The sequence below is a fragment of the Panthera uncia genome, chromosome B4 (assembly GCF_023721935.1).
Source record: "Panthera uncia isolate 11264 chromosome B4, Puncia_PCG_1.0, whole genome shotgun sequence".
Taxonomy (NCBI): domain Eukaryota; kingdom Metazoa; phylum Chordata; class Mammalia; order Carnivora; family Felidae; genus Panthera; species Panthera uncia.
The window spans coordinates 40507364-40532636 of record NC_064809.1 but is presented as its reverse complement, the minus strand read 5'-3'; the positions used below and the strand labels follow the sequence as shown (position 1 = coordinate 40532636).

The 25273-nt window shown below is 45.7% G+C and overlaps 1 protein-coding gene and 1 long non-coding RNA gene across 3 annotated transcripts; one reads left to right on the top strand and one right to left on the bottom strand.

Annotated features, from left to right (window-relative positions):
* The first annotated feature begins 8218 nt into the window (after positions 1 to 8218).
* MLF2 (myeloid leukemia factor 2) lies at positions 8219 to 13568 on the top strand. Its single transcript, XM_049625003.1, has 9 exons — positions 8219 to 8429; positions 9003 to 9080; positions 9343 to 9469; positions 9721 to 9756; positions 10809 to 10862; positions 11266 to 11394; positions 11562 to 11721; positions 12561 to 12773; positions 13017 to 13568. Exons 2-8 carry the CDS (start codon positions 9031 to 9033, stop codon positions 12746 to 12748), a joined length of 744 nt encoding a protein of 247 aa, XP_049480960.1. The 5' UTR covers positions 8219 to 8429; positions 9003 to 9030; the 3' UTR covers positions 12749 to 12773; positions 13017 to 13568.
* Positions 13569 to 13660: 92 nt separating this feature from the next.
* Positions 13661 to 18056, bottom strand: LOC125918789 (uncharacterized). Of its 2 annotated transcripts, none has more exons than XR_007456587.1 (4): positions 17849 to 18055; positions 17399 to 17471; positions 16613 to 16816; positions 13661 to 13765 (listed from the first exon to the last, which is right to left on the bottom strand). It is a non-coding gene; the product is annotated as an uncharacterized LOC125918789 (long non-coding RNA). The 2 variants fall into 2 exon arrangements; XR_007456588.1 differs by lacking the exon at positions 13661 to 13765 and adding an exon at positions 14587 to 14699 and having other exon boundaries at positions 17849 to 18056.
* Between the last annotated feature and the right edge of the window lie 7217 nt (positions 18057 to 25273).

The window sequence follows — 25273 nt, the reverse complement described above, 5'->3', positions numbered from 1 at the left end:
CAGGAGAAAGAAGCTAGAAGTGAAACTTAGGATGAATTTGGAGTAAGCCGAGAGCTGAAAGCCTAACCCCATACCCCTTAGGGTTAGTCTCTGGGCCTCTGGGGCCAGTGGTGTTAAATGATGCCAGCTTGTGTTTGGTCCTTTCCAGAGAACTATTTCTGAGACCTTGTAGAGGCTTGCCTATTCATAGGGTTCTATTACTCCCCAGTCCAGCTGAGATTTTCTCCCACTAGTTGAATGGGGAAACCTGGTGCTTCTTACAAATTTTCTGGAGGTTGGAAAAGGGAAGCCAGGTGAGAATAAGGGAGGCATGAGCCCCTGGAAACCAGGACTTCTGGCTTGACATCCTAGAGATGTACTTCATTACCGTCTGGAAGGTGTTCAATTCTAATTATTACCTTCTCAGTCTTTTGAAATGTGGCAAGTGGTTCTTCAGTTTCCCCACTAGAGTGTCAGCTCTGTGAGGGAAGGACCCAGGCAGACTTTTTATTTTTTATTATTATTTTGTTAAGTAATCTCTGCACCCAACCTGGGACTCGAACTTACAAACCAAAGATTAAGAGTCACATGCTCCACCGACTGAGCCAGCCAGGCGTCCCAATTGCTATCTTATTCCTAAGTGAATTCTTCCCTCTCTCCAGTTTCCTGAGGTTTTTCAGCTTGCCTGTTTATCTGATAAGTTAAGTGCTAAGGAAGAGCTAGTTATCAGTGAAGGCATTGGACAACAGAAACCTGAAAGTTGGACCTCCCCACTCCTCACTGCTTTTTTTATTCTCATTCCACTTACAAAAACTCATTTTCTCTTCCTCATTTTTCCTTTTTTTTTTTTTTATCTTTGCAAAATTCAGTGGAGAGTTGAGAGGAGAGGGACCCCTAGAGAGATGCCTAAACCAGCCTAAGTTTGCTCACGTTTGAGTTCATTGCCTACAGGAATGTTCCTTAAGAAATCCTCTTCACAGCGCGCCCCGTGGCTCAATCGGTTAAGCATCTGACTCTTGATTTCAGCTCAGGTCATGATGTCACAGTTCCGTGGGTTCGAGCCCTGTGTCCAACTCTGTGCTGACAGCGCAGAGCCGGCTTCAGATCCTGCCTCTCCCCTGCTCATGTGTGCGCACCATGCTCTCTCATTCTCTCTCTCTCTCCATCAAAAATAAATAAACATTTTAAAAAAAGAAAAGAGGGGCGCCTGGGTGGCTCAGTCGGTTGAGCGTCCGACTTCGACTCAGGTCATGATCTCGCAATTTGTGAGTTTGAGCCCCGCATCAGACTCTGTGCTGACAGCTCGGAGCCTGGAAACTGCTTCGGATTCTGGGTCTCCTTCTCTCTCTGCCCCTCCCCCACTTGTGCTCTGTCTCTCTCTATCAAAAATAAATAAAATATGTTTAAAAAATTTTAAAAAAGAAAAGAAAAAAAAAGAAAGCCTCCTCACAACAGTAAGGCACATCCATCATGAACACTACCCGTCCAGTTGTATCCATCATCATGTTCTATGCACTTTTAAGTAGAGGTAAACTTTTTAAATTCCAAGTTTTCTTTTTGCCCCCTTTATGAAGCCTGAACCCTTGCATTTCAACAAATTTTTATTGAGCTCTTCCTTGGTGTCAGCCACCACGCTCTGTGATGGAGACACAAAAGCTGAAAAATGATCCCTGCCCTCAAGGAACAGATGGGGAGATTTCAAGGGCAACCTGAAAAGGGACATGTGTCCAGCACTCTACCAGGCAAACCAGACAGCACATGGTCCCCTCTATCAGTACACTTTTCCAAAATGCCTCCCAGATCTCTCCCGGTTTTCCAAATCCTTATACATTGTTCCCAACTCCAAACAGCCTCTGTTGGTTCCTCCACCCTTACTGATGGTCTCCCCCATCCCTGTGCACTAGACCTAGCACGACTGGAGGCACCACAGAGGAAGAGCTCAATAAATCACTGAATTCCAAGCCCTGACACATCATTTCGGACCCATTCTCTGAGCCTTCTCTACCTTCTTCTTTGAGCAGGCCCAGGAAACACACAACCCACTCCCAGGACACTGACTTGCCTCTCTCTCTGACTTGGGATTTTCTAACTACTGATGTCCTGGTGGTCACTGTCTTTTTATGCTATCATCGTCACAAACAAAAGTTGTGGGCTTTCTTACTTCCCCATGAACCTTCTCTCCAGCAAAAAGAATTGGTTTTACCATCCTACATCTCCTCCAGATTTTTTGATTGGCTTCTTTAATTCTCCATGCCCTCTTCCTGACCTCCTTCACTTTTAGACCAAGCATAGTTTGCCACTGCCCGACCCTCTACTGTCCTCCTTTAATTTCTCTCCATGTGCACTCTTTTCAAAAAGGCTTCACAGACCCGCTGAAAAGTCCAGAAGGAACATTTATAGGTGCTTTCTGGCTCTGTCCAATAAGATTTTCTGTGATGATGGAAATGTTCTATATCTGCACTTTCCAATGCAGTGGCCACTAGCCACGTGTGGTTATTGAACACTTGAAATGTGGCTAGTGCAACTGAGGAACTACATTTTTAAAAAATTAATTTATTATTATTATTATTTTATTTTATTTTAATTTGAGAGCGAATGCAAGCAGGGCAAAGGAGCAGAGGGGGAGAGAGAGAATCTTAAGCAGGCTTCCTGGGCCCCGGGATCCTGACCTGAACTGAAATCAACAGAATGTCCAGAGCAACTCTGGCTGCTGTGTTGAAAGTCACATGGGCCATTGTTGTTGTATACTTTACCGTAGGTGCACGTCCGCTCAGGGTTTCCACAGTTTCACAAATTTAACACACCATGTGGCTGAGGCAGAGGACAGAAAGTAAAAATGAAAAAGCTACAGGAAAATGTTACCAGGCATGACAGCTAGAGACTCATTTTGTGCAGAGGGAGGACTCAGTAACCAGGAGAAGGCAATGAATGACAGTGTTGCCCGAACACTTGCCTGTGACTCAGCCTCCCTTAGCGATTCCACATGTATTTCCCTGGTTTTAAGCCCCACTGCCAGCACAGACCTCAAATATGGATGACTCTCAAACCCCTCTCTCTAACACTGGGACTCCTTCCCTTCTGTTCATCAATTCTTGGATCCTCTGGAGCTCTTCAAACCTGACGTGATCCAGGTGAAATTCCCTTGTTTTCTAGTTCAGTTAAAGGTACTGTCTTTCACCAGTTCATTCCTGCTGCAGAGTCATCCAAGACCACCTTTTCTTTCGCTCCCCAGGACTCCCACATTTCACTTTCTAAAGATTCCTTAAGTGCCTCCCCTCTCTCCAAACTCAGTCCTGTCTCACACTTGTTGACTTTAAGCTTAATTCACTAGGGTTTTCAACCATGATCTAAGAATGTTTGTATCTCCAGCACTGACCTCCCTATGGCATATTGGAGAAGCTCAAAAATGTTTCCTGAAATGCACAAACTGACTTTCTACCTAAAATACAAATGGACTGTTGTCATTTCCCTACATAAAACCTCTTGATAGCTTCCCCACACCTATAGGATGAGGTCCAGAAGCAAACAGGGCCCTTCAAGTTCTAGTCCCTTTAAACCTATGTACTCTTATCTCTCAACACTGTTCCCTCAAAAGTTTTGCTTCATTCAATGTTTTCCTCCTTACAGTTCTTCCCAAATGGAGCAAGCGTACTTTTGCACTGATCGCATATCCTGCCTGGAGTACTCTCCTGGATTCCCTACCCCAGTCCCCAGGTCACTGACTCCTTCTTCTGAACCACTTTTGCACTTTTAATATACACTTTTCTCCTGCAGCCTTCATCACAGGATTATAATCAAATCCATGCTGCCTACCCTTGCTAAGCTGTGAAACTTCTTGGGCAGAGACCATGTCTTCCTTGTTTTTTTATTCCCAGCACCTAGCACCATGCCTGGCACATAGTAAGAGTTCAGCAAATATTGACAGGAGCTACCGCACAGGTAGCACAAACTCCAATCCTTATGTCTATGTTAATCACAAGGCATTCTGCCTCCTTCAGAATGTCTTCTTGAAAAGATTAGAGATAGGAAGTTCTTAAGACTTAAAACCTCAAATTCTAATGCTGATTATTCACATTACCATATCTACTCAAGATGGTCTAACAACTAATACCTGTGGTCAAACTGCGTATAGAATTCACTTATTTATTTTTATTTTTTTAATATTTATTTATTTTATTTTATTTTTTTTTTTGAGAGAGAGAGAGAGAGAGAGAGAAAGACCAAGCGTAAGCAGGCGAGGGGCAGAGAGAGAGGGAGACACAGAATCCAAAGCAGGCTCCAGGCTCTGAGTTGTCAGCACAGAGCCCAACGCGGGGCTCCAACTCATGAACTGTGAGATCATGACCTAAGCTGACTGAGCCACCCAGGCACCCCTGGAATTCCCTTATTTCTGTTGTCTACATCTCCTTCTACTTTAAGGTAGTCAGCTGCTAAAGGTAAGACTATCTGGATCAGTTATCCTGTGTAGCCAGCCACATGGTCAGAATCTTACAGCCAGACACAATTTCAATATATTCTCAGACCAGTACTTGTATGTTCTCAGTACAATGGGGAAAGCAGAATGGTCATTTCTTTCTCATTCAGGCACCCAGGTCAAGAAACTTTGGAGTTATTCTTGACTCTTCACAAAAATAAATAAATATTAAAAAAATTATATATATGTATATATGTGTACATATATACATATATATATAATCTGACCACTCCTCCTCCTCCACTGTTTCTGATCTACTCTAAGGTACCGGCAGATCTCACCTGGATTATGGCAACAGCATGCTAATAGGTCTGTTTCTCCAGAAAGGGACTATTTGTCCCCCAACAGGGACGATTTGTCTTCCAATAGTCTATTCTCCATACAGTAGTCAAAGTGATCCTTTTGTAGGTCTTACAAAATCCCACATTATCTGGCTTCCTTCTTTCTCTGTGACCTTGTCTCTTACTACTGCTCTTCCTATCTTCCTATCTTCTCATATCCAATAGTGCTCTTCCTCAGTCTAGGCACATTGCCTTCTTTGTGGTCCCTTGAACACATTAAGCATTCTCCTGCCTCGGGGCCTTTGCTCTTACTATTTCCTCTGCCCAGACTGCACTCACCTCATCTATTCCTGAGCTTGTTAGGTCTCTGCTTAAATGTCATCTCATCAGGGGGAACTTCCCTAGTCACCCTAAAAAGCAACCACCACTTCCCAGCTACTTGCCTATTCCTCTATCCCTCGTCTACCTTGCTTTATTTTTCTCTCACTACTGTATCTCCAGAGCCAGGAATATTCCCTGACACATAGTAGACATTTAATAAATATTTGCTGAGTGGATACGGATATGAAAACAAACTGAAAAGTTGACTTAAGAAACATGCTCCTGAGTCACTTTTTAATCTTACCCTGACCTGGTGTTCACAGTACAGCTTACTCTACCTAGGGCACCTTAGCACTAATTTTCAGGGTTTTTCTTGCTTCCCCAATACATATGTGCCTATACATACACACCGACACTCAATCACACCCATTCGCTTTGGCTCAGGCAGGAAATCCAGCCTCCCCTGACTCGGACATCATTGCCCCATCCTCATTCTGTCTTAATATCCAACTGTCCTGGGATTGCCCCAAATGCATGACCTCCCAATCCAATGGGGGCTCCTTTTCTGGCCCAGCTCTACTCTCACAAGGACTTCCTGACTTTGACTCCATCAGATAGAGCAGGGAATGTGAGAACCACATTGTTTCTCTTCCTTCCCCAAATCCTATCCTCCTTGTGTTAAGCCTCACTCCTGGCAGGGTCCACACCCCTCCTACATCTTGTCATATAGAAGACCAGTGACTGAAGAATTTCTGTTCATCAGAGTTCATTGGACAGAGATGGAAGGAAAGGGAAGGAGGGAAGGAAGGAAGGGAGGAAGGAAGGAAGGAAGGAAAGAAAGAAGGAAGGAAGGAAAAGAGGGAGAGAGGGAAGGTGTGAGGGAGGGAAGAAGGAAAGAGAAAGAGAGGGAGGGAAAGGGAGGGACAGGAAAGGGAAGGGAAGGCAAGGGAGAAGGGAGACAGGAACTCTGGTTGTGGGGGACATAAAGGTTACTTATAAAATTACATTCCTTCAATTTCTGGGGTAGATGGCTGCCTATGAAGTATGTCTCTGGGGACTCTGAAAACGAGCTCTTGCGCTTCCGTCTTCATCCCCACATATTCAATAATTTCTTTTTAACTTCAGACAAAGCCCAGGTTTGGAGCTTTGTCTCACAGTTAGAAGCTAAGTTGTAATTTGTAAATACTCTTAGGAGAGGTAATACACTGATTTAAAATCAGACAAAGGTAAAAATGACGGACATCAGATTCTTGTTTTGGAAGAAAGAAGAGAAAGTTTTCTACACACCTAAAAAGCAGTAGGTAGACAATAACAAGTAGTGGAAAAAGAAAAAAAAAGAGGAGGCCAGATCTCCTATCCAATTCTGTGAAAGCTGGACATAATGGGATGAGAAGGGAGAGGCTGGAAGGTGAGGGACCACACTTATAAGTCTGGGCCACAGAATGCTCACTGAGAGAATAACTGATCACATGCCAAACTGCCTTTGGGGCAAGAGGAAAAGGGGCAGTTGCAGAGTGGGATGTCCAGAAATAATCTAGAGAATAAACTTCAAAGATGTGACTAAGTCTCTTCCCCAGAAATATCAATGAAAAACAAATTTTCTTTTATGCTGTCTTTGTCTTTCTTTGGTTTTGCCAGTCTGCCAGCTTCTAAATTATCTGTCCCCCTCTGTCTCCACTATTGTTTTTCCCTCTTTAATAATGATCAAGTCCAGGGGCACCTGGGTGGCTCAGTCGGTTAAGCAGCCGACTTCAGCTCAGGTCATGATCTCATGGTTTGTGAGTGCAAGCCCCACATCAGACTCTGTGCTGACAGCTGGGAGCCTGGAGCCTGCTTCAGATTCAGTGTCTCCCTCTCTGTCTGCCCCTCCCCTGCTCGCGCTCTCTCTCTCTCTCTCTCTCTCTCAAAAAATAAATTAAAAAAAAAATGATCAAGTCCAAAAAAACCTGACTGAGAAGCCCTGCTCCCAGTACCTTTTTCTGAGCCACCAGGAACCCCCTCCTCCTTCACCCCTAGTGAAGTACATATTGGGAACAAGTGTTTCACGTTGTCAGCCTCCACACAGCACTAATATGGCTAGCAGCCAGAGTAAAGAACCAGGGAGAGCTAGAGTTTGGAAGAGTCTGGTTTAAAGTCCCTCCCTAGACAGTCCAAATTCCCCTGACACCCAGGGGGAGGGCCCTTCTCTCCAGTGGGGCCAGATTTTATGCAAGACATTTAGTATGTCAAAGTTTCAGTCTTTGGCCTTGGAGTTGGGTCTTCTGGGTCTGATTTCAGCTCCACCCCTGGGTGATCCTGGTTAATGGAGCACTCCACCCCTTCTTCTCCCAAACTTTAGACCCTTGACCTACCAACCTACCTGCCTAAAGGCAAGAAAGATCAGTGCAGGACTCGGAGCTCTTGAGGACACAGCAGTCGGAGAAAAAGAAAGGGGAGAGACTGGCACTAAACTAAACGATTTCAGAACTACAACCTTTGCCCAGACCTACCCTTCACACAGGGTAACTGAGGGGTCCAGGAGCCTCGCCAACGCCAGTTCCCAAAGGGCTGTAGTTCCAGCCTGGCCGAAGAGCGCCATCTGGCGGCCAGCCCTCCCAACCTGGATTCTCTTTGGCCCCGCCGGAGTTCTCGAAGCCAGAGCTAGACAGGGGCAGAACTGTCACCTCCTCCTGTACGTCACTCCGAGGACCCCGCCCCTGCTTGGAACGCGCCTCCTCCCGACGGGACTGGCCCTAGCGCCTCCCCCGCAGAACGGCCGCCCTTCCTCCCTCTTGGGCTGAACGCCGCTCGGGTAGAAAAATCTGCTTAATGTTCCCCCCAGGATCCGCCCCACCCAGTCGCCCACAGGGAGCCCGCCCCTCCTCCCCATGGGAATCTGCCCCACGGTCTCTTCCTTCCCCTGAGGGAACGTGCCGCACCGCCCTCCCCCGCCCCGTCCCTCCCGAGGAAGGGGAGCCTCTGCTCCTCCCCCACACCCTCGCAGGGAGCCTTTTCCAGTCCACAGAGCCCAAATCCAGGTTAGCGATGAGGCCTCCCCTCCCCTGGTCCCCGGAAGACCCCGCGGCCGCAAGCTCCGCCGCCCGGGAAGCCGGCCCCAGCCCACTCCCCTCGCCCGCCAGTGGGCGGAGCTCCGCGAGCCCGGCCCCGGGGCGGGCTGTCCCATCGTGACGTCACTTCCGTCCGGGCCTGGCCGCGGTTCGGGCTCCGTGGGCCGAGGGGGGGTACGGAGGTGGCAGCCTTGGGAGGAGGCGGCGCGGGAGGCCGAGGAGCACCAGCCCGGACCAATCCCGCGTCCCGGGCCGCAACCCCCGATTCTGCAGCGCACCGAGAGGCGAGACCGGCCGGATGGGCCGCTGAGCCCGAATCGGGGACCGGTGAGGCTCGAGCAGAGCGGGCAGCCGGGGCCAGGGCGGGAGCGGGCCCGCGGGGCTGCAGGGTCTGGGATGCGGGGAGGGGAGAGGGCCAGGCCTACCGCTCCGGCTCGCCCGGCGGTGAGGCGCGGGCCGGGGGAGCGGCAGACAGGCGCGGTGGGGATAGTGAGGCCGGCCTGGGGGAGGCCTGGAGGCGGCTCGGGGTGAGAAGGGGGCCAAGTGGCTGGGGTCATTGCTGGGGCGAGGGCCAGCCCTCGGGATTCGCATCTGGAACAGTGGCGTCGGGGGAGGGGGCTATGCTTCTGGCCAGGGCTCTTGGAAGAGGATGGCTGTGAGTGGGGGGAGGCAGGAGACTGCGAGGCTTGGAAAAATTTTCCACGGCCCTCCTTGAGAGGTTTGAAGAGCTCTTCTCTCCCGTGAGGGTGGTGTCGACCACCACCTGGAGAAGGGTCTCACTGGAGTTTGGGGGGTTCAGTTACAGCATTTGGAAGGGACAGTGTCCTGAGTCCCTTCACTGAGCCAGGTGTGCAAAAAACCTGGCTACCTCCGAGTATCTGAGCCTCCACATCTTTACAGCGTGGAGCCCCCTGGAGCTAAAATCAGGATGTTCCGTTTTATGAGGGACGTGGAGCCCGAGGATCCTATGTTCCTGATGTGAGTATTCCCTCCCCCTTGTGTTCTAGGGCGCTCATCCTACTCCAATTCAGGTCTCTAAGTGATTCAGACAGACATCTGGGTTCCCATTGCTGGCATTGGCTGGAACCAGCTGGATACTCAACTCTAGCTCAGACATGGAGAGGAAATAGGCGTCTGTGCCACTGTTTCCCCATGACTTTTCTTTTTTGCTGGGGGAGGTGGGGAGTGGGTGTTGACTGTTTGGCCCCTCTGCCATCCACACTGTATACTCACTCCACAGGGACCCCTTTGCTATTCACCGTCAGCATATGAACCGAATGTTGTCAGGTGGCTTTGGATATAGCCCCTTCCTCAGCATCACAGATGGCAACATGCCAGGGACCAGGCCTGCCAGCCGTAGGATGCAGGTAATGGTGCTGCAACATACCTGAGACCCAAAGGAAGCCTAGAGGGTGGTTAATAAAGTCCTTGATCTTTCTTGCGCTTTAGCCAGCTTAGCAAGTGGAATGATCTTTTTTTAGGAGTGGGGGAAAGGATCTGCCAAAAGGGTTTTGTGATCCCCTTTTGAGAGGAGGATGGAAAAAAAGCTGGACCCATGGGCTTGGGATTGTAATGAATAGGATGTGGTCTCTAATTTGTTCTTTGTGTTTTCCTGCAGGCTGGGACTGTTTCCCCCTTTGGGATGCTGGGAATGGTGAGTCCTAACATCTTTGTGTCCTTCCATCTCAGACACACTCTAGGCCCTTAGATATTATTTACAAATGTGGCTCTCTGGAATAGCTTTATGGGTAACCCTAGAATCTTTTTAAAGTTGATTTATTTATTTTGAGAGAGAGAGAGGATGAATCCCAAGCAGGCTCCGTGCTGTCAGTGCAGAGCCCGACTCTGGGGTTCCATCTCACAAAGTGTGAGGTCATGACCTGAGCCGAAGTCAAGAGTTCTGTCACTTAACTGACTGAGCCACCCAGGCGCCCCTACAATCTTTTTATAGTGTTCACAAAGCTCTGGTCCTGTTGTGTGCTCTGAGTCCTGTGGGTTAAAGATGTTCACTTACTGACCCCTGCATTCTAGGAGCAATACCTATTAGGGAAATGTGATTGCCTAGCAAAGTTTGTCTTCCTGAGGATTGAGACGCAGTTGAAGGGCCAGCAAGAGATGGCTTTTTAGAGTTTTTTTTTTGTTTTTTACTATTTCATGCCCATCCCTTTTTTTGTAGGTTATAATTCATTTACTTGGGTGTGCTTCTTTTTTTTTTTTTTTTTTTTTTTTTAACGTTTATTTATTTTTGAGACAGAGAGAGACAGAGCATGAACAGGGGAGGGGCAGAGAGAGAGGGAGACACAGAATCTGAAACAGGCTCCAGGCTCTGTGCTGACAGCGGGGCTCGAACTCACGGACCGCGAGATCGTGACCTGAGCCGAAGTCGGCCGCTTAACCGACTGAGCCACCCAGGCGCCCCAACTTGGGTGTGCTTCTTAAAGATAGGAGGAAATAAGGCAGTCAGGAGAAAGAAGATGGGATCAGAGCAGCCATAGAGACTGAGGAGGAAGGTAGCAGTATGTGGGAAGGGAAACAGAGAGGAACATTCCATGTACTGGCCATGCTAATGAAGAGACAGAGCTGTTGCTCCGTGTGAGGGAAGAGGAGAAAGGGAATGTGTAGCCATGTGTCTAGTGGGTGCCTAAACAAGATAATCTGAGCACTGACTTTGCTTTCCTGACTCTGTTTTCCATCTCTTTGCTGCAGTCAGGTGGCTTCATGGACATGTTTGGGATGATGAACGACATGATTGGGAACATGGTGAGGCTCTCGCGCCATACGCTTTTGCAGTCTTGTTCTCAGTGATGGCTGGCGACACCGTCTTGAGTCCTCTGAGGCGGGGGCAGGCAAGAGTGCGCTAGGGAAAGGCTCAAGCCGGATAAAGTCATTGAACCCAGAGAGCATTGGGTTCCCTTATCTGTTCTCGTGGCCTAACTAGGAAGCAGCAGGAGTAGTCTTATTAAGCATATGATTAAGGCTCAGTCTCTAAAGGTCTTTCTTGTTTATTGTTGGACTCAGAGGAATTTGGGGGGTACTGATGAGTCCTGATGTTTTCTCATTTCTCATGTTTTGTAAGAAAGATACAGACAGGAACAGGCAGCTGAAATGTGGGATCCCTTCGCCAGAGGGACTGTTCAGTCCTGCTGTGTGTTTTCCTCCACAGGAACACATGACAGCTGGAGGCAATTGCCAGACCTTTTCATCCTCCACTGTCATCTCCTACTCCAATACGGGTGATGGTGCCCCCAAGGTCTACCAGGAGACGTCAGAGATGCGCTCGGCACCAGGCGGGGTGAGTTGAAGGGCTTCTGATATCCCAGAGAAGGCAGGGTTGAATGACACGCACGGAAACCCTGGCTTCTTTTTTCGTGATTGGGTTGGGGGTGGTTTGTCTATCCCGGCTTGGTGTAGCCAGGCTTTGAAAGGGACAGCTGTGTGCTGTGTTCTGCTTCCTCCCAGATCCGGGAGACTCGCAGGACCGTACGGGACTCGGACAGTGGGCTAGAGCAGATGTCCATCGGGCATCACATCCGAGACCGGGCTCACATCCTTCAGCGCTCCCGAAACCACCGCACAGGGGACCAGGAGGAGCGGCAGGATTATATCAACCTGGATGAGAGTGAGCCTTCTTTTCTTCTCATCACCCTTCTGGCTTCCGGGCCGGTAGCCACTGGTCCCGTTCCTGCGAGCTAGGAGACACCAACCAGCTTTCTCTCCTTACCTCTGTAGATATTTCTTGGCAAAGTTCTGGGTGGACCTCCTAGACCTCCTATTCTTTTTTTTTTTTTTTTTTTTAATTTTTTTAAACGTTTTTTTTTTTGAAAGACAAAGACAGCATGAGTGGGGGAAGAGCAGAGAGAGAGGGAGACACAGAATCCGAAGCAGGCTCCAGGCTCCTAGCTGTCAGCACAGAGCCCAACGTGGGGCTCAAACCCACAAACTGTGAGATCATGACCCGAACCGAAGTCGGACACCTAACTGACTGAGCCATCCAGGCGCTCCAGGCCACCTATTCTGACCTCACTTGAGCCCTGTCCTGTCAGCTTTAGGGGCTAAGTCAAGCCCTGGCAGTCTCCTCGCCAAAGAGAGGCCAACTGTCGGGATCAGTTTTTTTCTTTCTCAAGTCAATAAGTATTTATTAAGTACTTATTGTGTGCATGGCACTGTGCTCCTTAACTTCATAATTACCCCGTTCCTGATTTCCTTCTTGAGTAGTCCTGCCTTAGGCCTGCTGGTGGCTTCCACATTGGAATCGCTGTTGGCTATTAGCTCGTGGAACCATATGGAACCCCAGACTACTAAGAAAAGAAATTGTTGGTGTCCCTCAACATGTCCCCACACATAGTTTCAGCCTTTGCTCTATTTGTTCATCTGAGAAGGCTGTGGCTCATGCTTGCCTCTGCTTCCAGAAGCCAGCCTGTATATTTAAATGTCACGTCTGGTCTCTGTGCTCTTCAGGTGAGGCTGCAGCATTTGATGATGAATGGCGGAGGGAGACATCCCGATTCCGGCAGCAGCGCCCTCTGGAATTTCGACGGCATGAAGCTTCAGGGGGTGGGGGACGAAGGGCTGAGGGGCCTCCCCGCCTGGCTATACAGGGACCTGAGGACTCCCCCTCCCGACAGTCCCGCCGCTATGACTGGTGAGGGCCCTAGGCCCTCAGCCTCTCTTGTAAGTATTGAGGGGGAGGAATTGTAAGGTGTCAAGCACGGAGGGGGGGTTGAGGCACATACCTGTGCACATTCCTTTGTCATGAGGCAGAAGGAGTCCAGGTGCCCAGCAATTACTGCCTTTGATGGTGTAAGTTTTAGTTGGTGTGAAGAGAAGAATGCTGCCACTGGAATGGGAGAGTAAACCCAACTCCTGGCCTTTACGTTTTGTCTTTTGACTCGCTCTTCTCTCTTTCCCTTCCAGGTACAGGCTGAGAGGCTGAGAAATCATCCCCCAAATAACTTTTTCCTCTCCAGCTCCCACTCCCAATTTAATATTAAATTAACAGGCAAGCTGGCCCCCCACCTCTCCCTGGGGGTCTCAGGGAGAACCTTTCACTGCCCCCTTTACCTACTTTTTCCTTCTTTAATCCCCTACCATGATGAGTCCACTTCTCCTGTATCTGCTAACTTGATTTTTCATTTTGCTGCTCCATCTTTGAGCCTCCTCACCTTCCCCTTTCTACCCTCGCCATGCATCGAAGGGGCTTTTGGGGTGAGCTCTGGGTTTAGGGGCTTCCTCTATCCCTCAGCTGCCCTGGATCTTTGCCCACCTCCTCCTCAGATCCCCCACTGCAGAGGCCATAGCCCTTATCCAGGGCTGTGTGTGGAGGGAGAGGACTGGCTCCCAACCCTTTCTCCCTTCCCACTCCCTGCACATCACAGAAACCTTCCCTACACCCTTCTCTGCCTTTATTTTTTGATTTGTGCAACTTGTAACTAGGTGTTTATGGAATAAAGGAGAATGGAAAAAAGAGCAAGTAGGATTCTGGCTTTACTTTTGATCTTTTCCCTGTTCAAATTCAACCCTCCTGTCTTCTCGTCACCTTCTTGCCTTCCCTCTGTCTCCACGTGTGGCCTTCTTAACTTGAGTTCTAGCCCAGTACTTCGGTGGTAACAACAGTGGGACAGTCAGAGCCCAGAGCAGCAGCAGCGGAAGTCAGTTGGGCTAGGCTGATGGGTGAAGACAAGCAGTTTTACCCTTGGCTGCTGTCTCCCTTGCTTTTACTGTAACTTCACATGTCAGGGAGAATGTAAGGCATATCTCCTAGGTGCCTGAGGAATTTGGTGCCCCTTGTCCCTTGGGCATAGATTCTCCCCTGGACTGTGGGTGGGAATACATGTGGTACCGAGCAGGAAGGCACAGGCCTTCGAGGGGGAGGCGCTTTGGAGTCAGCAATGTCCTTCCACCCTCAGTTGTTGAGAATTTGAGCCCAGGGAAGGAGACCAGAGAAGAAAACCAACCTGGAACCTGAGCAGTACTGGAAGGGCATGAAGTGCTCAAATTTCTCAAGACGTTGACTCTTGGCTTGACCTGGCTCGGCCAAATGGGTCACTCTGTTCTTGGGAACTTACTTAATGATAGTAAATGCTGGTAAGGGTCTGGTGATGGTTTCTTTATAACAATCTTTGGTTCTTCTCAGTTTATGGTAAATCAAAGTCAAAGAAACAAAACAGCACAGGCACCTGGCTGGCTCAGTCAGCACAGCATGCGACTCTTAATCTCAGGGTTGTGAGTTTAAGCCCCATGTTGGGCGTAGAGCTTACTTAAAAAACACCACACACACACATAAAAACAACTCCAGGCTCTGGTTCCTCTTAGGGAAGGGAAGATCTTTCCCGTGTCCTCTGTGAACAAACAGATTCAAGAGGATCTGTCTAGTAGCTGAACGAGCAGAGGGAGGAAGTAGAGAGCAACGATCGTGCATTGACGTCCTATTCCAGGACACGTGCCAAATCTCATTACATAGGGCTGGTGAAGATCCATGATCAGGGTCAAGGGAACCAACCCTGTGGCCAAAAGAATCCAGGAATCTCAGAAGTCAAACAAGTACACGCTCCCCCCCGCTATCCGAAAATAGAGTGTTCCTGTGAAAGCTTTCGGAAGCTGAAATGGCATAAAGCGAACCGATTACTATTAACTTCTATGGAGAAGTGTTTGAGCATTCCCAGACCCAAAAAATAACGTTGAATTTTCTGAAACCGTCTTGCTAAGGGACGCACAGAGCAAACGGATGCTCACAAACAGCTCAGAGCTAGGCCTGATGCAGAGAAGCTGAGTATAGCTCTGGGGGAAGGAGCGTGGTGACCGCCCTCTTGCCGCTCTGGGCATATGGCACCTCTACAACTTGCTGCAAAACCAAAAGCTTGCCGAAAGCTATTTTCACTTTGTCTGGCAAAAATCCCCTTTGTATTTCTTTGTGTTAGCCCAAACCGGTCTTCTGCACGTGTGAAGTGGCTTAATGTAAACTTGTCAAAGGTGAGGGGTGCCTGTATAGATAATTCATCTCCCGGGTGGCTGAGTGGCTGAATTGTAGATGATGGGACTCAAAGCGTCCACAGCCGTCAGTCCCAAGTGTCAATCTGTGCTCTGTCCAAACACATATATGTCCTTCTTCTGGGAGTGGGAACAGCTTTCGTGAGTCTCCCATGGAGCCCACAGGACAAAGAACCCTAGACTTGTAAGGGATGCCCAGAGGCTGGGTCCTCGGCTCTGCCACCAGCCCAGCCATGTGGTCTTGGGCAAGTTATTCACTTCCCTGAAGTTTCCGGCAAGCTGTAAAATCTTAGGCTGCAGTTCATGGCCAACCTGGTCAATCTGGATTTCACAATGCCCACACTCACAGGTATGGTTCTGAGTGGGGGCTGGAGCAGGGCAAGGGTTACCCGGATTTCAATCTAGGTGAGTCAACCTCGTGTTTCACGAGCTCTCCCATATGGGAACTGGCTTTCAGACACATGGACTGATTTTCACCCCTACTTCCTGCACTTGGGTGAGGACCACCCTTCAACTCAGTGCTTCTTACTCCTAGAACCCGTGACTGGTTCTCAGCAGGGATCTGTTGTGGGGAGTTAGTGAGCAACATTCTCCTAGTGAGGTGCCCAAGAACCAGCCCCCTGGCACTTGTTGACCTGTCCGCCACTGCAGGGTGAGGGCCAGGGGGCAGAAATGGGAAAGGAACCCTCGGGAAGGAAGCCAACATTTTATTTCTGGTCAACTCTCCAACTGGGCCCAGCCTCATTCACAACAGCCATCCCCCCAGCCCTTGGCCCCAGCATCCGGAGGACATGGTTGGACGCATTATTTTCCTCATGGCTGATATTTGGCTGGAGGTTAAGCTATCTACAGGAGTGAAATTATGAACGCAGCCTGACATGAGTAAGACCTGGCTCCGCCACTTAGCATGACCGGGAAGAATTCTTAATCTCTCATCAGTTTCCCACTTTGTAAAATGGGCCTTTCTAGGCGCTTGCTGATGGCAGTGGAGACATGGATCCATCCTGCAGAACTGAAATCCGTGATGTAGTATGCAGAAAGAATTTGACACAGTGCACGGGTTACAAATGACTGATTTCTCCCTGATTCCTCTGTCTTGCTCTTTTGATGCTCTCTGGTGATCCTCATCTCTGTGCCCATCCTCAGGACTCCTAAAATACTCCCAGCCACAACGTGGAAATCATCATCCTGGCCTCCAGCCCTCTGTGGTGCCAGCTACCCAATTATTATCTTCTGCCCTTTCTAGGCCTCAGCTTTCCAGACCAACAAGTAGAAGCAAATGTTTTGGGCCACTCTGACCCAGGCCTACTTGCAGTTTGGGATGTTTTCCTTCCTATGGTAACAAAGGGCCTCGGGTCCTACTGACACCCTTTATCCAATGTCCCTTTCCTCCCTTCTTCTGCAATCCAATGCCCAAGTCACAAACCGGTCACCCAGAGGACCAGGAGTTGATCCACAACAATAACCCAGTATTCAGGTCTCCCAACCCACATACTCCAAGTCCACTTAAATACTCCACATACCTGTCCTGCCCCGATGCTCCCAGTCCTGAGCATGGGGCCTCCCAACAGCTGACGGAGCAGCAAGGGTCAAGGTTTCCTTCTCCCAGTCCATTCCAGTTGGGATAGGGATTAAAAAAAAAAAAAAGTCGTCTTTATTTCTCTCCTTAGACATTACTGGGGTCTTCAGATTAGAGGGGTGGGATCCAGGTGGGGCTGCACTGGAAGCTGGGGAGGTGAAGACAGGGACAGTTAGGCACAGGAGGTGCTAAAAGGTAAGAAAAAAACAGGGGACTGGGGACATGGGGAGGGAAGGCCTTGGGTATCAGTTCCCCCAAGCAGCCTCCCAGCTAGCCTCCATCCCTGAGGAGAGCCTGTGGGGGGCACAGAGCTGGCATGGCGTGAGGGACGTACATGGAGGGGCCTGGGATGCAGAAGGCCGGCAGAGCTGCTTTGGAGGGTGGGCAGGGAGCGCTGGCAGCTTTGAGCCTTCCCATCCTCAATGTCCACCCTTAAATGGGAGCTCTAGGGAGACAAGGACAAGCAGGTGGTGCTTCACCCTCTGGGCTCAGCCCTCCCTGTCTGCACCCCCCTCCCCACCCCCACGCTCTGCTCTGACTGTCCCTGGGATAAGTTAGCACTCCAAGTTCCTTGGCCCTTGTCTGCTCTTTAGGATTTTTTTTCTTCCCTGAAGACATTATCTTTGGCATAGGAATAGGGTGCTGCCCCCAGTTCCCCTCGGCATCCCTCCCACCCTCTTCATCTGCTGTCACCTGCCACCCGGAGGGCTTGCAGGTTCTGGAGAATTACCTCCAAGATGTAAGTGTTCGCCAGCCAAGCGGCCAACCGAGTGTCCGCAGCTAGGACATTTGGACACATGGAGCTGGAAGATAGGAGAGGGGGGCATGGGATAGGGCCCTAGAGGTGGACTTGAGTCTCTAAAAAGGGGGGAGCAGAAATACCTTAGGAAAGGTCAAGGTCACACTGAGGTGGGAAATGGTTTGATGGAGAGATTCTTGGAAAACTGCTGGTGACTTTAGTGAAGATATCCTGGGTTTGTGTGTGTCGGGTGTGAAATTCCCAACTGACAGGCAACATGGCAGGGAAGGGCAGAAGCAGGTTCCCAATTCACATAGACCTTAATGTAAGCAAACCCCAGTTTGCTATATGCTATAAATAACATGCTATATGCTAAATATATGCTATGAATAACGATACGCTATAAATAACACTTTTAGGGTTAGAGACCTTGCGGCTCACCTTCTCTGGATGTTACCAAGTGTGGTAGCAGATGGGCATCACCACCCCGGACCTCCTGAAGCGGAATCTTGAGGTTGGAGAGGATTCCACACAGCTTGGCAACAATTACAGATGTCATCCAAACCCCAGCTCCTATGTCACTGCTTAAGAAACAGAGGTGACTGTTGACCACGCAGTTAGCTAGCTAGCAGCACTGCAAGAGCCAGGGCTCAAAATCCGGATTGACACAAAGGATACTAATGGGTTGTACAGAATGTGTCACCATGGGGTTCCTTTAAATAGTTCCTTGGTAATTTTTAAAAACTTTTGTATTAGGGGCACCTGTGTGGCTCAGTCGGTTAAGCATCAGACTTTGGCTCATGTGGCTCAGGTCATGATCTCGTGGCTCACAGGTTCAAGTCCCGCATCAGGCTCTCTTCTGTCAGCATGGAGCCCGCTTCGGATCCTCTGTTTCTCCCCTCTCTCTCTCTGCCCCTCCCCTGCTTGGACATGCTGTCTCAAAAATAAACATTAAAAGAAACAATTTTTAAAAAAATTTTTAGTGTTTATTTATTTTTGAGAGACAGAGCGTGAGCAGGGGAGGGGCAGAGAGAGAGAGAGAGAGAGGGAGACACAGAATCGGAAGCAGGCTCCAGGCTCTGAGCTACCAGGACAGAGCCTGACACGGGCCTTGAACCCACGAACCTTCAAGCTGTGAGATCATGGCCTGAGTCAAAGTCAGCCATCTAACCGACTGAGCCACCCAGGCGGCCCAAAAAGAAACCATTTAAAAATTACTCAAGTAATAACATTGCTTAAAATGATGAATACCAGTAGCCTATATGCCTGTTTTTTAAATCTTGTATTTGTTTTAAGTTTATTTATTTTGAGAGACAGAGAGAGGTGGGAGGAGTGGAGAGAGAGGGAGAGAGAGAATCATGCAGGCTCCATGCTATCAGTGCAGAGCCTAATGTGGGGCTCCAACCCGAACTGTGAGATCATGACCTGAGCCAAAATCAAGTCAGGCACTCAACTGACTAAGACACCCAGGTGCCCTAAATCTTGTATCTTTTAACGTATAGTTAAATTGCTCTGTGTGTGTGTGTGTGTGTGTGTGTGTGTGTGTGTATGTGTGTGTGTGTGTACAGTTCTGTGACTTTTAACACATGCAGATCTGTGTAAGCACCACCACAATCAGGATCAAAACAGTCCCATCACCCCCAACCCCATCCTGCTGCTCCTTTGTGGTCACACCCTTCCTCCAATCCTAACCCTGACAACCACCAATTTGTTTTCCACTGCTATAATTCTGCCATTTCCAGAATGTCATATAATGAAATCATACATGAGAGAAGCTCTTTCTTTCAGCATAATGCCTTTGAGATTCACTCATGCTGTTGCGTGTATTAATAGTTTACTCCTTTTTATTGCTGAGTAGTATTCTGTGTGCTTATAGTCTGTTTATCCATTCACCTGTCCAAGGACATTCCAGTTTCCAGTTTGGGGCAATAATGGACAGAACTGCCATAAACATTTGTGTACATGTTTTTGTGTGAACATGTTTTAATTTCTTTAGGAATGAAATGGAGTGGGATTGTGAGGTCATATGGTAAGTGTATATATATATATTTTTAATTTTATTTTTAATTTTTTAAAATTTACATCCAAATTAGTTAGTATATAGTGAAAATGATTTCAGGAGTAGATTCCTTGATGCCCCTTACCCATTTAGCCATCCCCCCTCCCACAACCCCTTCAGTAACCCTCAGTTTGTTCTCCATATTTATGAGTCTCTTCTGTTTTGTCCCCCTCCCTGTTTTTATATTATTTTTGTTTCCTTTCCCTTATGTTAACCTGTTTTGTCTCTTAAAGTCCTCATATGAGTGAAGTCATATGATTTTTGTCTTTCTCTGACTAATTTCACTTAGCATAATACCCTCCAGTTCCATCCACATAGTTGCAAATGGCAAGATTTCATTCTTTTTGATGGCTGAGTAATACTCCATTGTATATAAATACCACATCTTCTTTATCCATTCACCCATCGATGGACATTTGGGCTCTTTCCATACTTTGGCTGTTGTCGATAGTGCTGCTATAAACATGGGGGGTGCATGTGTCCCTTCGAAACAGCACACCTGTATCCCATGGATAAATGCCTAGTGTAATTGCTGGGTCGTAGGGTAGTTCTATTTTTAGTTTTTTTGAGGAACCTCCATACTGTTTTCCAGAGTGGCTGCACCAGCTTGAATTCCCAAGGTGTATATTTAACTGTATAAGAAAATGCCAAACTTTTCCAGGGTGGCCGCACCATTCTGCAGCATTTTGCATTTTTCAGCATTCTCAACAGCAATGTGAGAGAGCCCAGGTTGCTTTGCATCCTTGCTAGCACTTAGTATTGTCATTTTCTATTTTATTTTACCCCATTCTATTAAGTGTGTAGGCATTCTTCTATTTATTCTAATAGACATCTTGTCTATTACAAGTTTTAATTTGTACTTCCCTAAAGACTAATGATGTCGAGCATCTCTTCACGTGCTTATTTGACATCAGAGTTCTTTATATATTCTGGTTAGAAGTCCTTTGTTAAATAGGGATTCACAACTAATTCTCTCCAATTCTGTAGCTTGTCTTTTCTTCCTCTTGACATTTTCTTTTTCAAAGCAAAATTTGTAATTGAGATGAAGTCCAACTTACCACTGTTTTCTTTTATATCAAATTTTGGATGTCATATCTAAGAACACTTTGCCTAACTCTGGATAACTAAGATTTTATCCTATGTTATCTTTCAAAAGCTTTGTAGCTGTACATTTCATATTTACATCTCTTTCTTTTTGGATGAGTTTTGGTAGCTTGTGGCTTTCAAGGAGTTGGTCCATTTTGTTTAAATTGTTGAATTTATGTGTGTATTATTGTTTGTAGTATTCCCTTATGACATTTTAATGTCTGTGGGGACTGTAGTGATATCCCCTCTTTTATTCTTTTTTAAAGTTTTTTAAGGATTTTTTTTAATGTAATCTCTACACTGAACGTGGGGCTTGAACTCACAACCCCCAAGGTCGAGTCACATGTTCTACTGACGGAGCCAGCCAATTGCCCCTCCTTTTATTCCTGATATTAGTATTTTGTGTCTTTTCTCTTTTTAATTTTTTAATTTTATTTTTGGGGTGCCTGGGTGGCTCAGTCTGATAAGTGTCCAACTCTTGATTTCAGCTCAGGTCATGATCTCACAGTTGGTGAGTTCGAGCCCCACGTTGAGCTCTGAGCCGACAGTGTGGAGCCTGCTTGGGATTCTTTCTCCCTCTCTCTCTTTCTCTGCCCCTTCCCTGCTCACACACTCTCTCACTCTCTCTCAAGCAAAACAAAACAAAACAAAACAAAACAAAACAAAAAACCTTAAAAAAAAGATTTTATTTTTAAGTAATCTCTACACACAACATGGGGCTCAAACTCACAACCCCAAGATCAAGAGTCACATGCCCTACTGACTGAGTCAGCCAGGCTCTTCTCTTTTTTTTTAATTAAAAAAAATTTTTTTTTGGTGAGTATGGCTAGAGGTTTATCAATTTTATTGATCATTTCCAATAGTTGACCTCTGGTTTCATTAATTTTTTTCTATTTTTCTGTTTTCAATTTCATTAATTTTTTTTAAGTTTTTTAAAATTTATTTTTATTTTTTAATTATTTTAATTTTAATTTTAATTAAAATTATTTTTAATTTTGAGAGAGAGAGAGAGAGAGAATCTCAGCAGGCTTCACACTCAGCACAGAGCCTGACATAGGACCAATCTCACAACAGTGAGATCATGACCTGAGCTGAAATCAAGAGTTGGACAATCAACCAACTGAGCAACCCAGGTGCGCCAAGATTTTTTATTCTTAAGTAATCTCCACACTCGATATGGGATTTTATCTCACAACCCTGAGATTAAAAGTTGCACACTCTACTGAATGAGTCAGCCAGGTTCCCCTCAATTTCACTAATTGATACTCTTATTATGTTTTCCTTCTGCTTGCACTCTTATTATGTTTTCCTTCTGCTTGCTTTGTGTTTATTTTGCTGTTCATGTACCTTCTCAAGGTAGAAGTATAGATTGTTGACTTGAGACCTTTCTTCTTTTCTAAGATTTTGATGCTATAATTTTTCTTCTATATGCTATAATCATTGCCTTTAACCACATCCCACATATTTTGCTACTTTGTATTTTCTTTTTTGTTAAGTTCACAATATTTTCTAATTTCTCTTGGGACATCCTTTTTGATCCATGGGTTATTTAAGAGCATGTTGTTCAGTTTCCATGTGTTTGGAGATTTCCCTGTTTTCTGTTCTTGAGTTCTAATTTTAATTCCATAATGGTCAGAGAGCATACTTTATCGGACTTCTTTTAAATTTGTTGAGATTTGTTTTATGACTCAGGATATAATCTATCTTGGTAAATGTGCCATGTACCCTTGAAAAGAAGTTGTGATTCTGCTGTGTTGGGGACATGTTCTATAAATTTAAGTTAGATCCTGTTGGCTGATGGCATCATTCAGTTCTATATACTTCGTTACATCTGCTAATTTTGTTTATTTGTTCTGTTGGTTACTGGGAGAGGAGTTTTGACATTTTTAACTATAATTGTGGATCTGCCCATTTTTTTTCTTTGATATCTATCAGTTTTCACTTCATGTATGTTGAAGCTCTGCAGTTACACACAAAGTCATTTAGAATTATGTCTTCTTGGAAAATCAAACTTTTCTTCGTTATGTAATGTTCATCTAGTAATTTTCTTTCTTCTGAAGTTAATTGGCCTGATATTACTATAGCTACTTCAGGTTTCTTTTGACTAATATTTTCATGGTGTAAGTCTTCCCATTCTTTTACCTTTAACCCACCTATTTTATACCTAAAATGGGTTTTTTGAAGGCAGAATATAGTCAGATCTTTTGTGGTTTTTAAAAACCCATTTAGATAATCTTTTAATTGATATATTTAGGCTATTTACATTTAATGTAAGTATTAATATGTTTGGATTTACTTCTATAACTTTATTATTTCTGTTTGCTCCTCCATTGATAATTTAGCTATCTCCACTTTCCAGCCTTCTTTTGGTTTATTTGGATATTATTTAGTATTTCTCTTTAACCTGTTTTCACTGAATTTTTCTTTTAGTTTTTGTTTGTTTGTTTTTGTTTCTTAAGTGGTTGTTCTAGGGCAGGAATGGCAAGCTGTTATCTGTAAAGGGCCAGATAACAAACATGTTGGCCTTCGAAGGTCACACAATGTCTCTTGCAACACTCAACTCTGGTGCCATACGCTGGTGCAGGCACTGTGGAAAACAGTATGGAGATTCCTCAAAAAGTTAAAAATAGAACTACCCTATGAGCCAGTAACTGCACTACTGGGTATACACCCACAAAATATGAGAATACTAATTCAAAGGGATACACGCACCCAAAGAGACGCACTCCTCAGGATGCCCTATGTTTAGAGTAGCATTATTTATAATAGCCAAGATATGGAAGCAGCCCAAAGAGTCCACTGACTGATGAATGGATAAAGAAGATGTATGTATACACAACGGAATATTAATCAGTTATAAAAAGAATGAAATCTTTCCATTTGCAATGACATGGAGCTAGAGAATATTAGGCTAAGCAAAATAAGTTAGAGAAAGACAAATACCATATAATTTAACTCATATATGGAATTTAAGAAACAAATGAGCAAAGAGAAGAGAGAGAGAGACAGAGAGAGAAGCCAAAAAACAGACTCTTAACTAGTGAGAACAAACTGATGGTTACCAGAGAGGAGGTGGGTTAGGGACTGGATGAAATAGGTGATGAGGATTAAGGAGGACATTAGTCATGATGAGTACTAGGTAACATTTGGAATTATTGAATCACTGTATTGCACACCTGAAACTAATATAACATTATATGTTATCTATCTTGGAATTAAAACAAAACAAAACATCTGGTGCTATAGTGTGAAAGCAGCCAGAGACAATATGTAAATGAGTAAGCTGTAACTATGTTCCAATAACATTTTATTTACAAAACAAGCCTGTGGAATATGGCTTCCTAACCCTTGCTCTAAGGCTTATAAAATACACACTTATCATAGTCCACTTAGATTTTGTCCTTCACCACTTCAAATTAAATGTAGGCTTTACCACTATGTAGGTCCGTCCCTTTATTGTCTCTCCTTTATGTCGCAATTGTCTTATGTATTACATCTACAAATGCTGAAAACCCCACCACAGTTTCATAATTTTTACTTTCAACCATTATAGACATGTTAAAGAACTTAAAAGGACAATCTATATTTACCATTTCTGTTGCTCCTCCTTCTTGATGTCCCCAGTTTCCTGTTATCATTTTTCTTCTGTTTGAAGAACTTTCTTTAGCATTTCTTGTACAGCAGCTCTGCTAGTGACAAATCCTTATGCTTTCCTTCACCTAAGAATGTCTTTATTTTATATAACTGCTGATTGACATTTTCATTGGATATAGAATTCTGACTTGACACTTTTCTTCCAGCACTTTAAGTGTTGTTCCAGCTCCCTCTGGATTCCATAGTTTCTGATGAGAAATCTGCGGTTCTCTGAGTCATTGATTCCTTATATGAAATGGATTCTTTTTTCTAGATGTTCTTTGGATATTTTTCTATATCTTTGATTTTCACCAATTTGATTATTATGTCCGGTCATAGGTTTCTTTGAGTATATTCTGTTTGCCGTTCACCAAGCTTCTTGAATCTGTGTGTTTCTGCCAAATTTGGAACCAAACATTTTAGCCATGAATTCTTTCAATAATTTTTCTAAATCATATTTTTTCTCCTCACCTTCTGGGACTCTGTTGACACAAATGCTAGATATTTGGTCTTATCCCGCAGGACTCTGAGGTTCTGTGGGTTTTTTTTTTTTTTTAAACCGGTTTTTGTTTGTTGTTTAGGTTGCATAATTTATATTGATTATCTTCAAAGTCATCTCCATTCTGCTATCCAGTGAACATTTTATTTTGGTTACTCCTATTTTTCACTTCTAAAGGTTCCACTTGGTTCTTCCTTATGTCTTCTATTTCTTTGCTAAAACTTTCTATCTTTCCATTTATTTCAAAAGCATTTCTTCTTCCAGTATAGTTATACTAACTGCTTTGAAGTCTTTGCTTTAAATTCCAACATTTCTGTCATCTTGGGGTTGGTTGTCTTTTCCCTGGAGAGTACTTTGTAGGCTGAGTAATTTTATGTTGTATCCTGGATATTTTGAATATCGTTTTGAGCCCCTAGATCCTATTAAAATCCTAGTGAGAGTGTTTTTTATTTTACCAGTCTATCGACCAGGTTTGGTTCAAGCAGCCACCTACCTTCTTTGTATTGTGGTTCTGATGTCAGTTTAACTTTGTTTGTGGTGCTATCTAGATCAGTCCTTTATGTGTGCCACCCAGTGGTCAGTCAGACCT

Coding starts and splice junctions, on each gene's coding strand:
- MLF2 (XM_049625003.1), top strand. CDS start 9,031: ATGTTCCGTTTTATGAGGGACGTGGAGCCCGAGGATCCTATGTTCCTG. Junction 9,757..10,808: donor CCTTTGGGATGCTGGGAATG/GTGAGTCCTAAC, acceptor TCTTTGCTGCAG/TCAGGTGGCTTCATGGACAT. Junction 11,722..12,560: donor TTATATCAACCTGGATGAGA/GTGAGCCTTCTT, acceptor TGTGCTCTTCAG/GTGAGGCTGCAGCATTTGAT.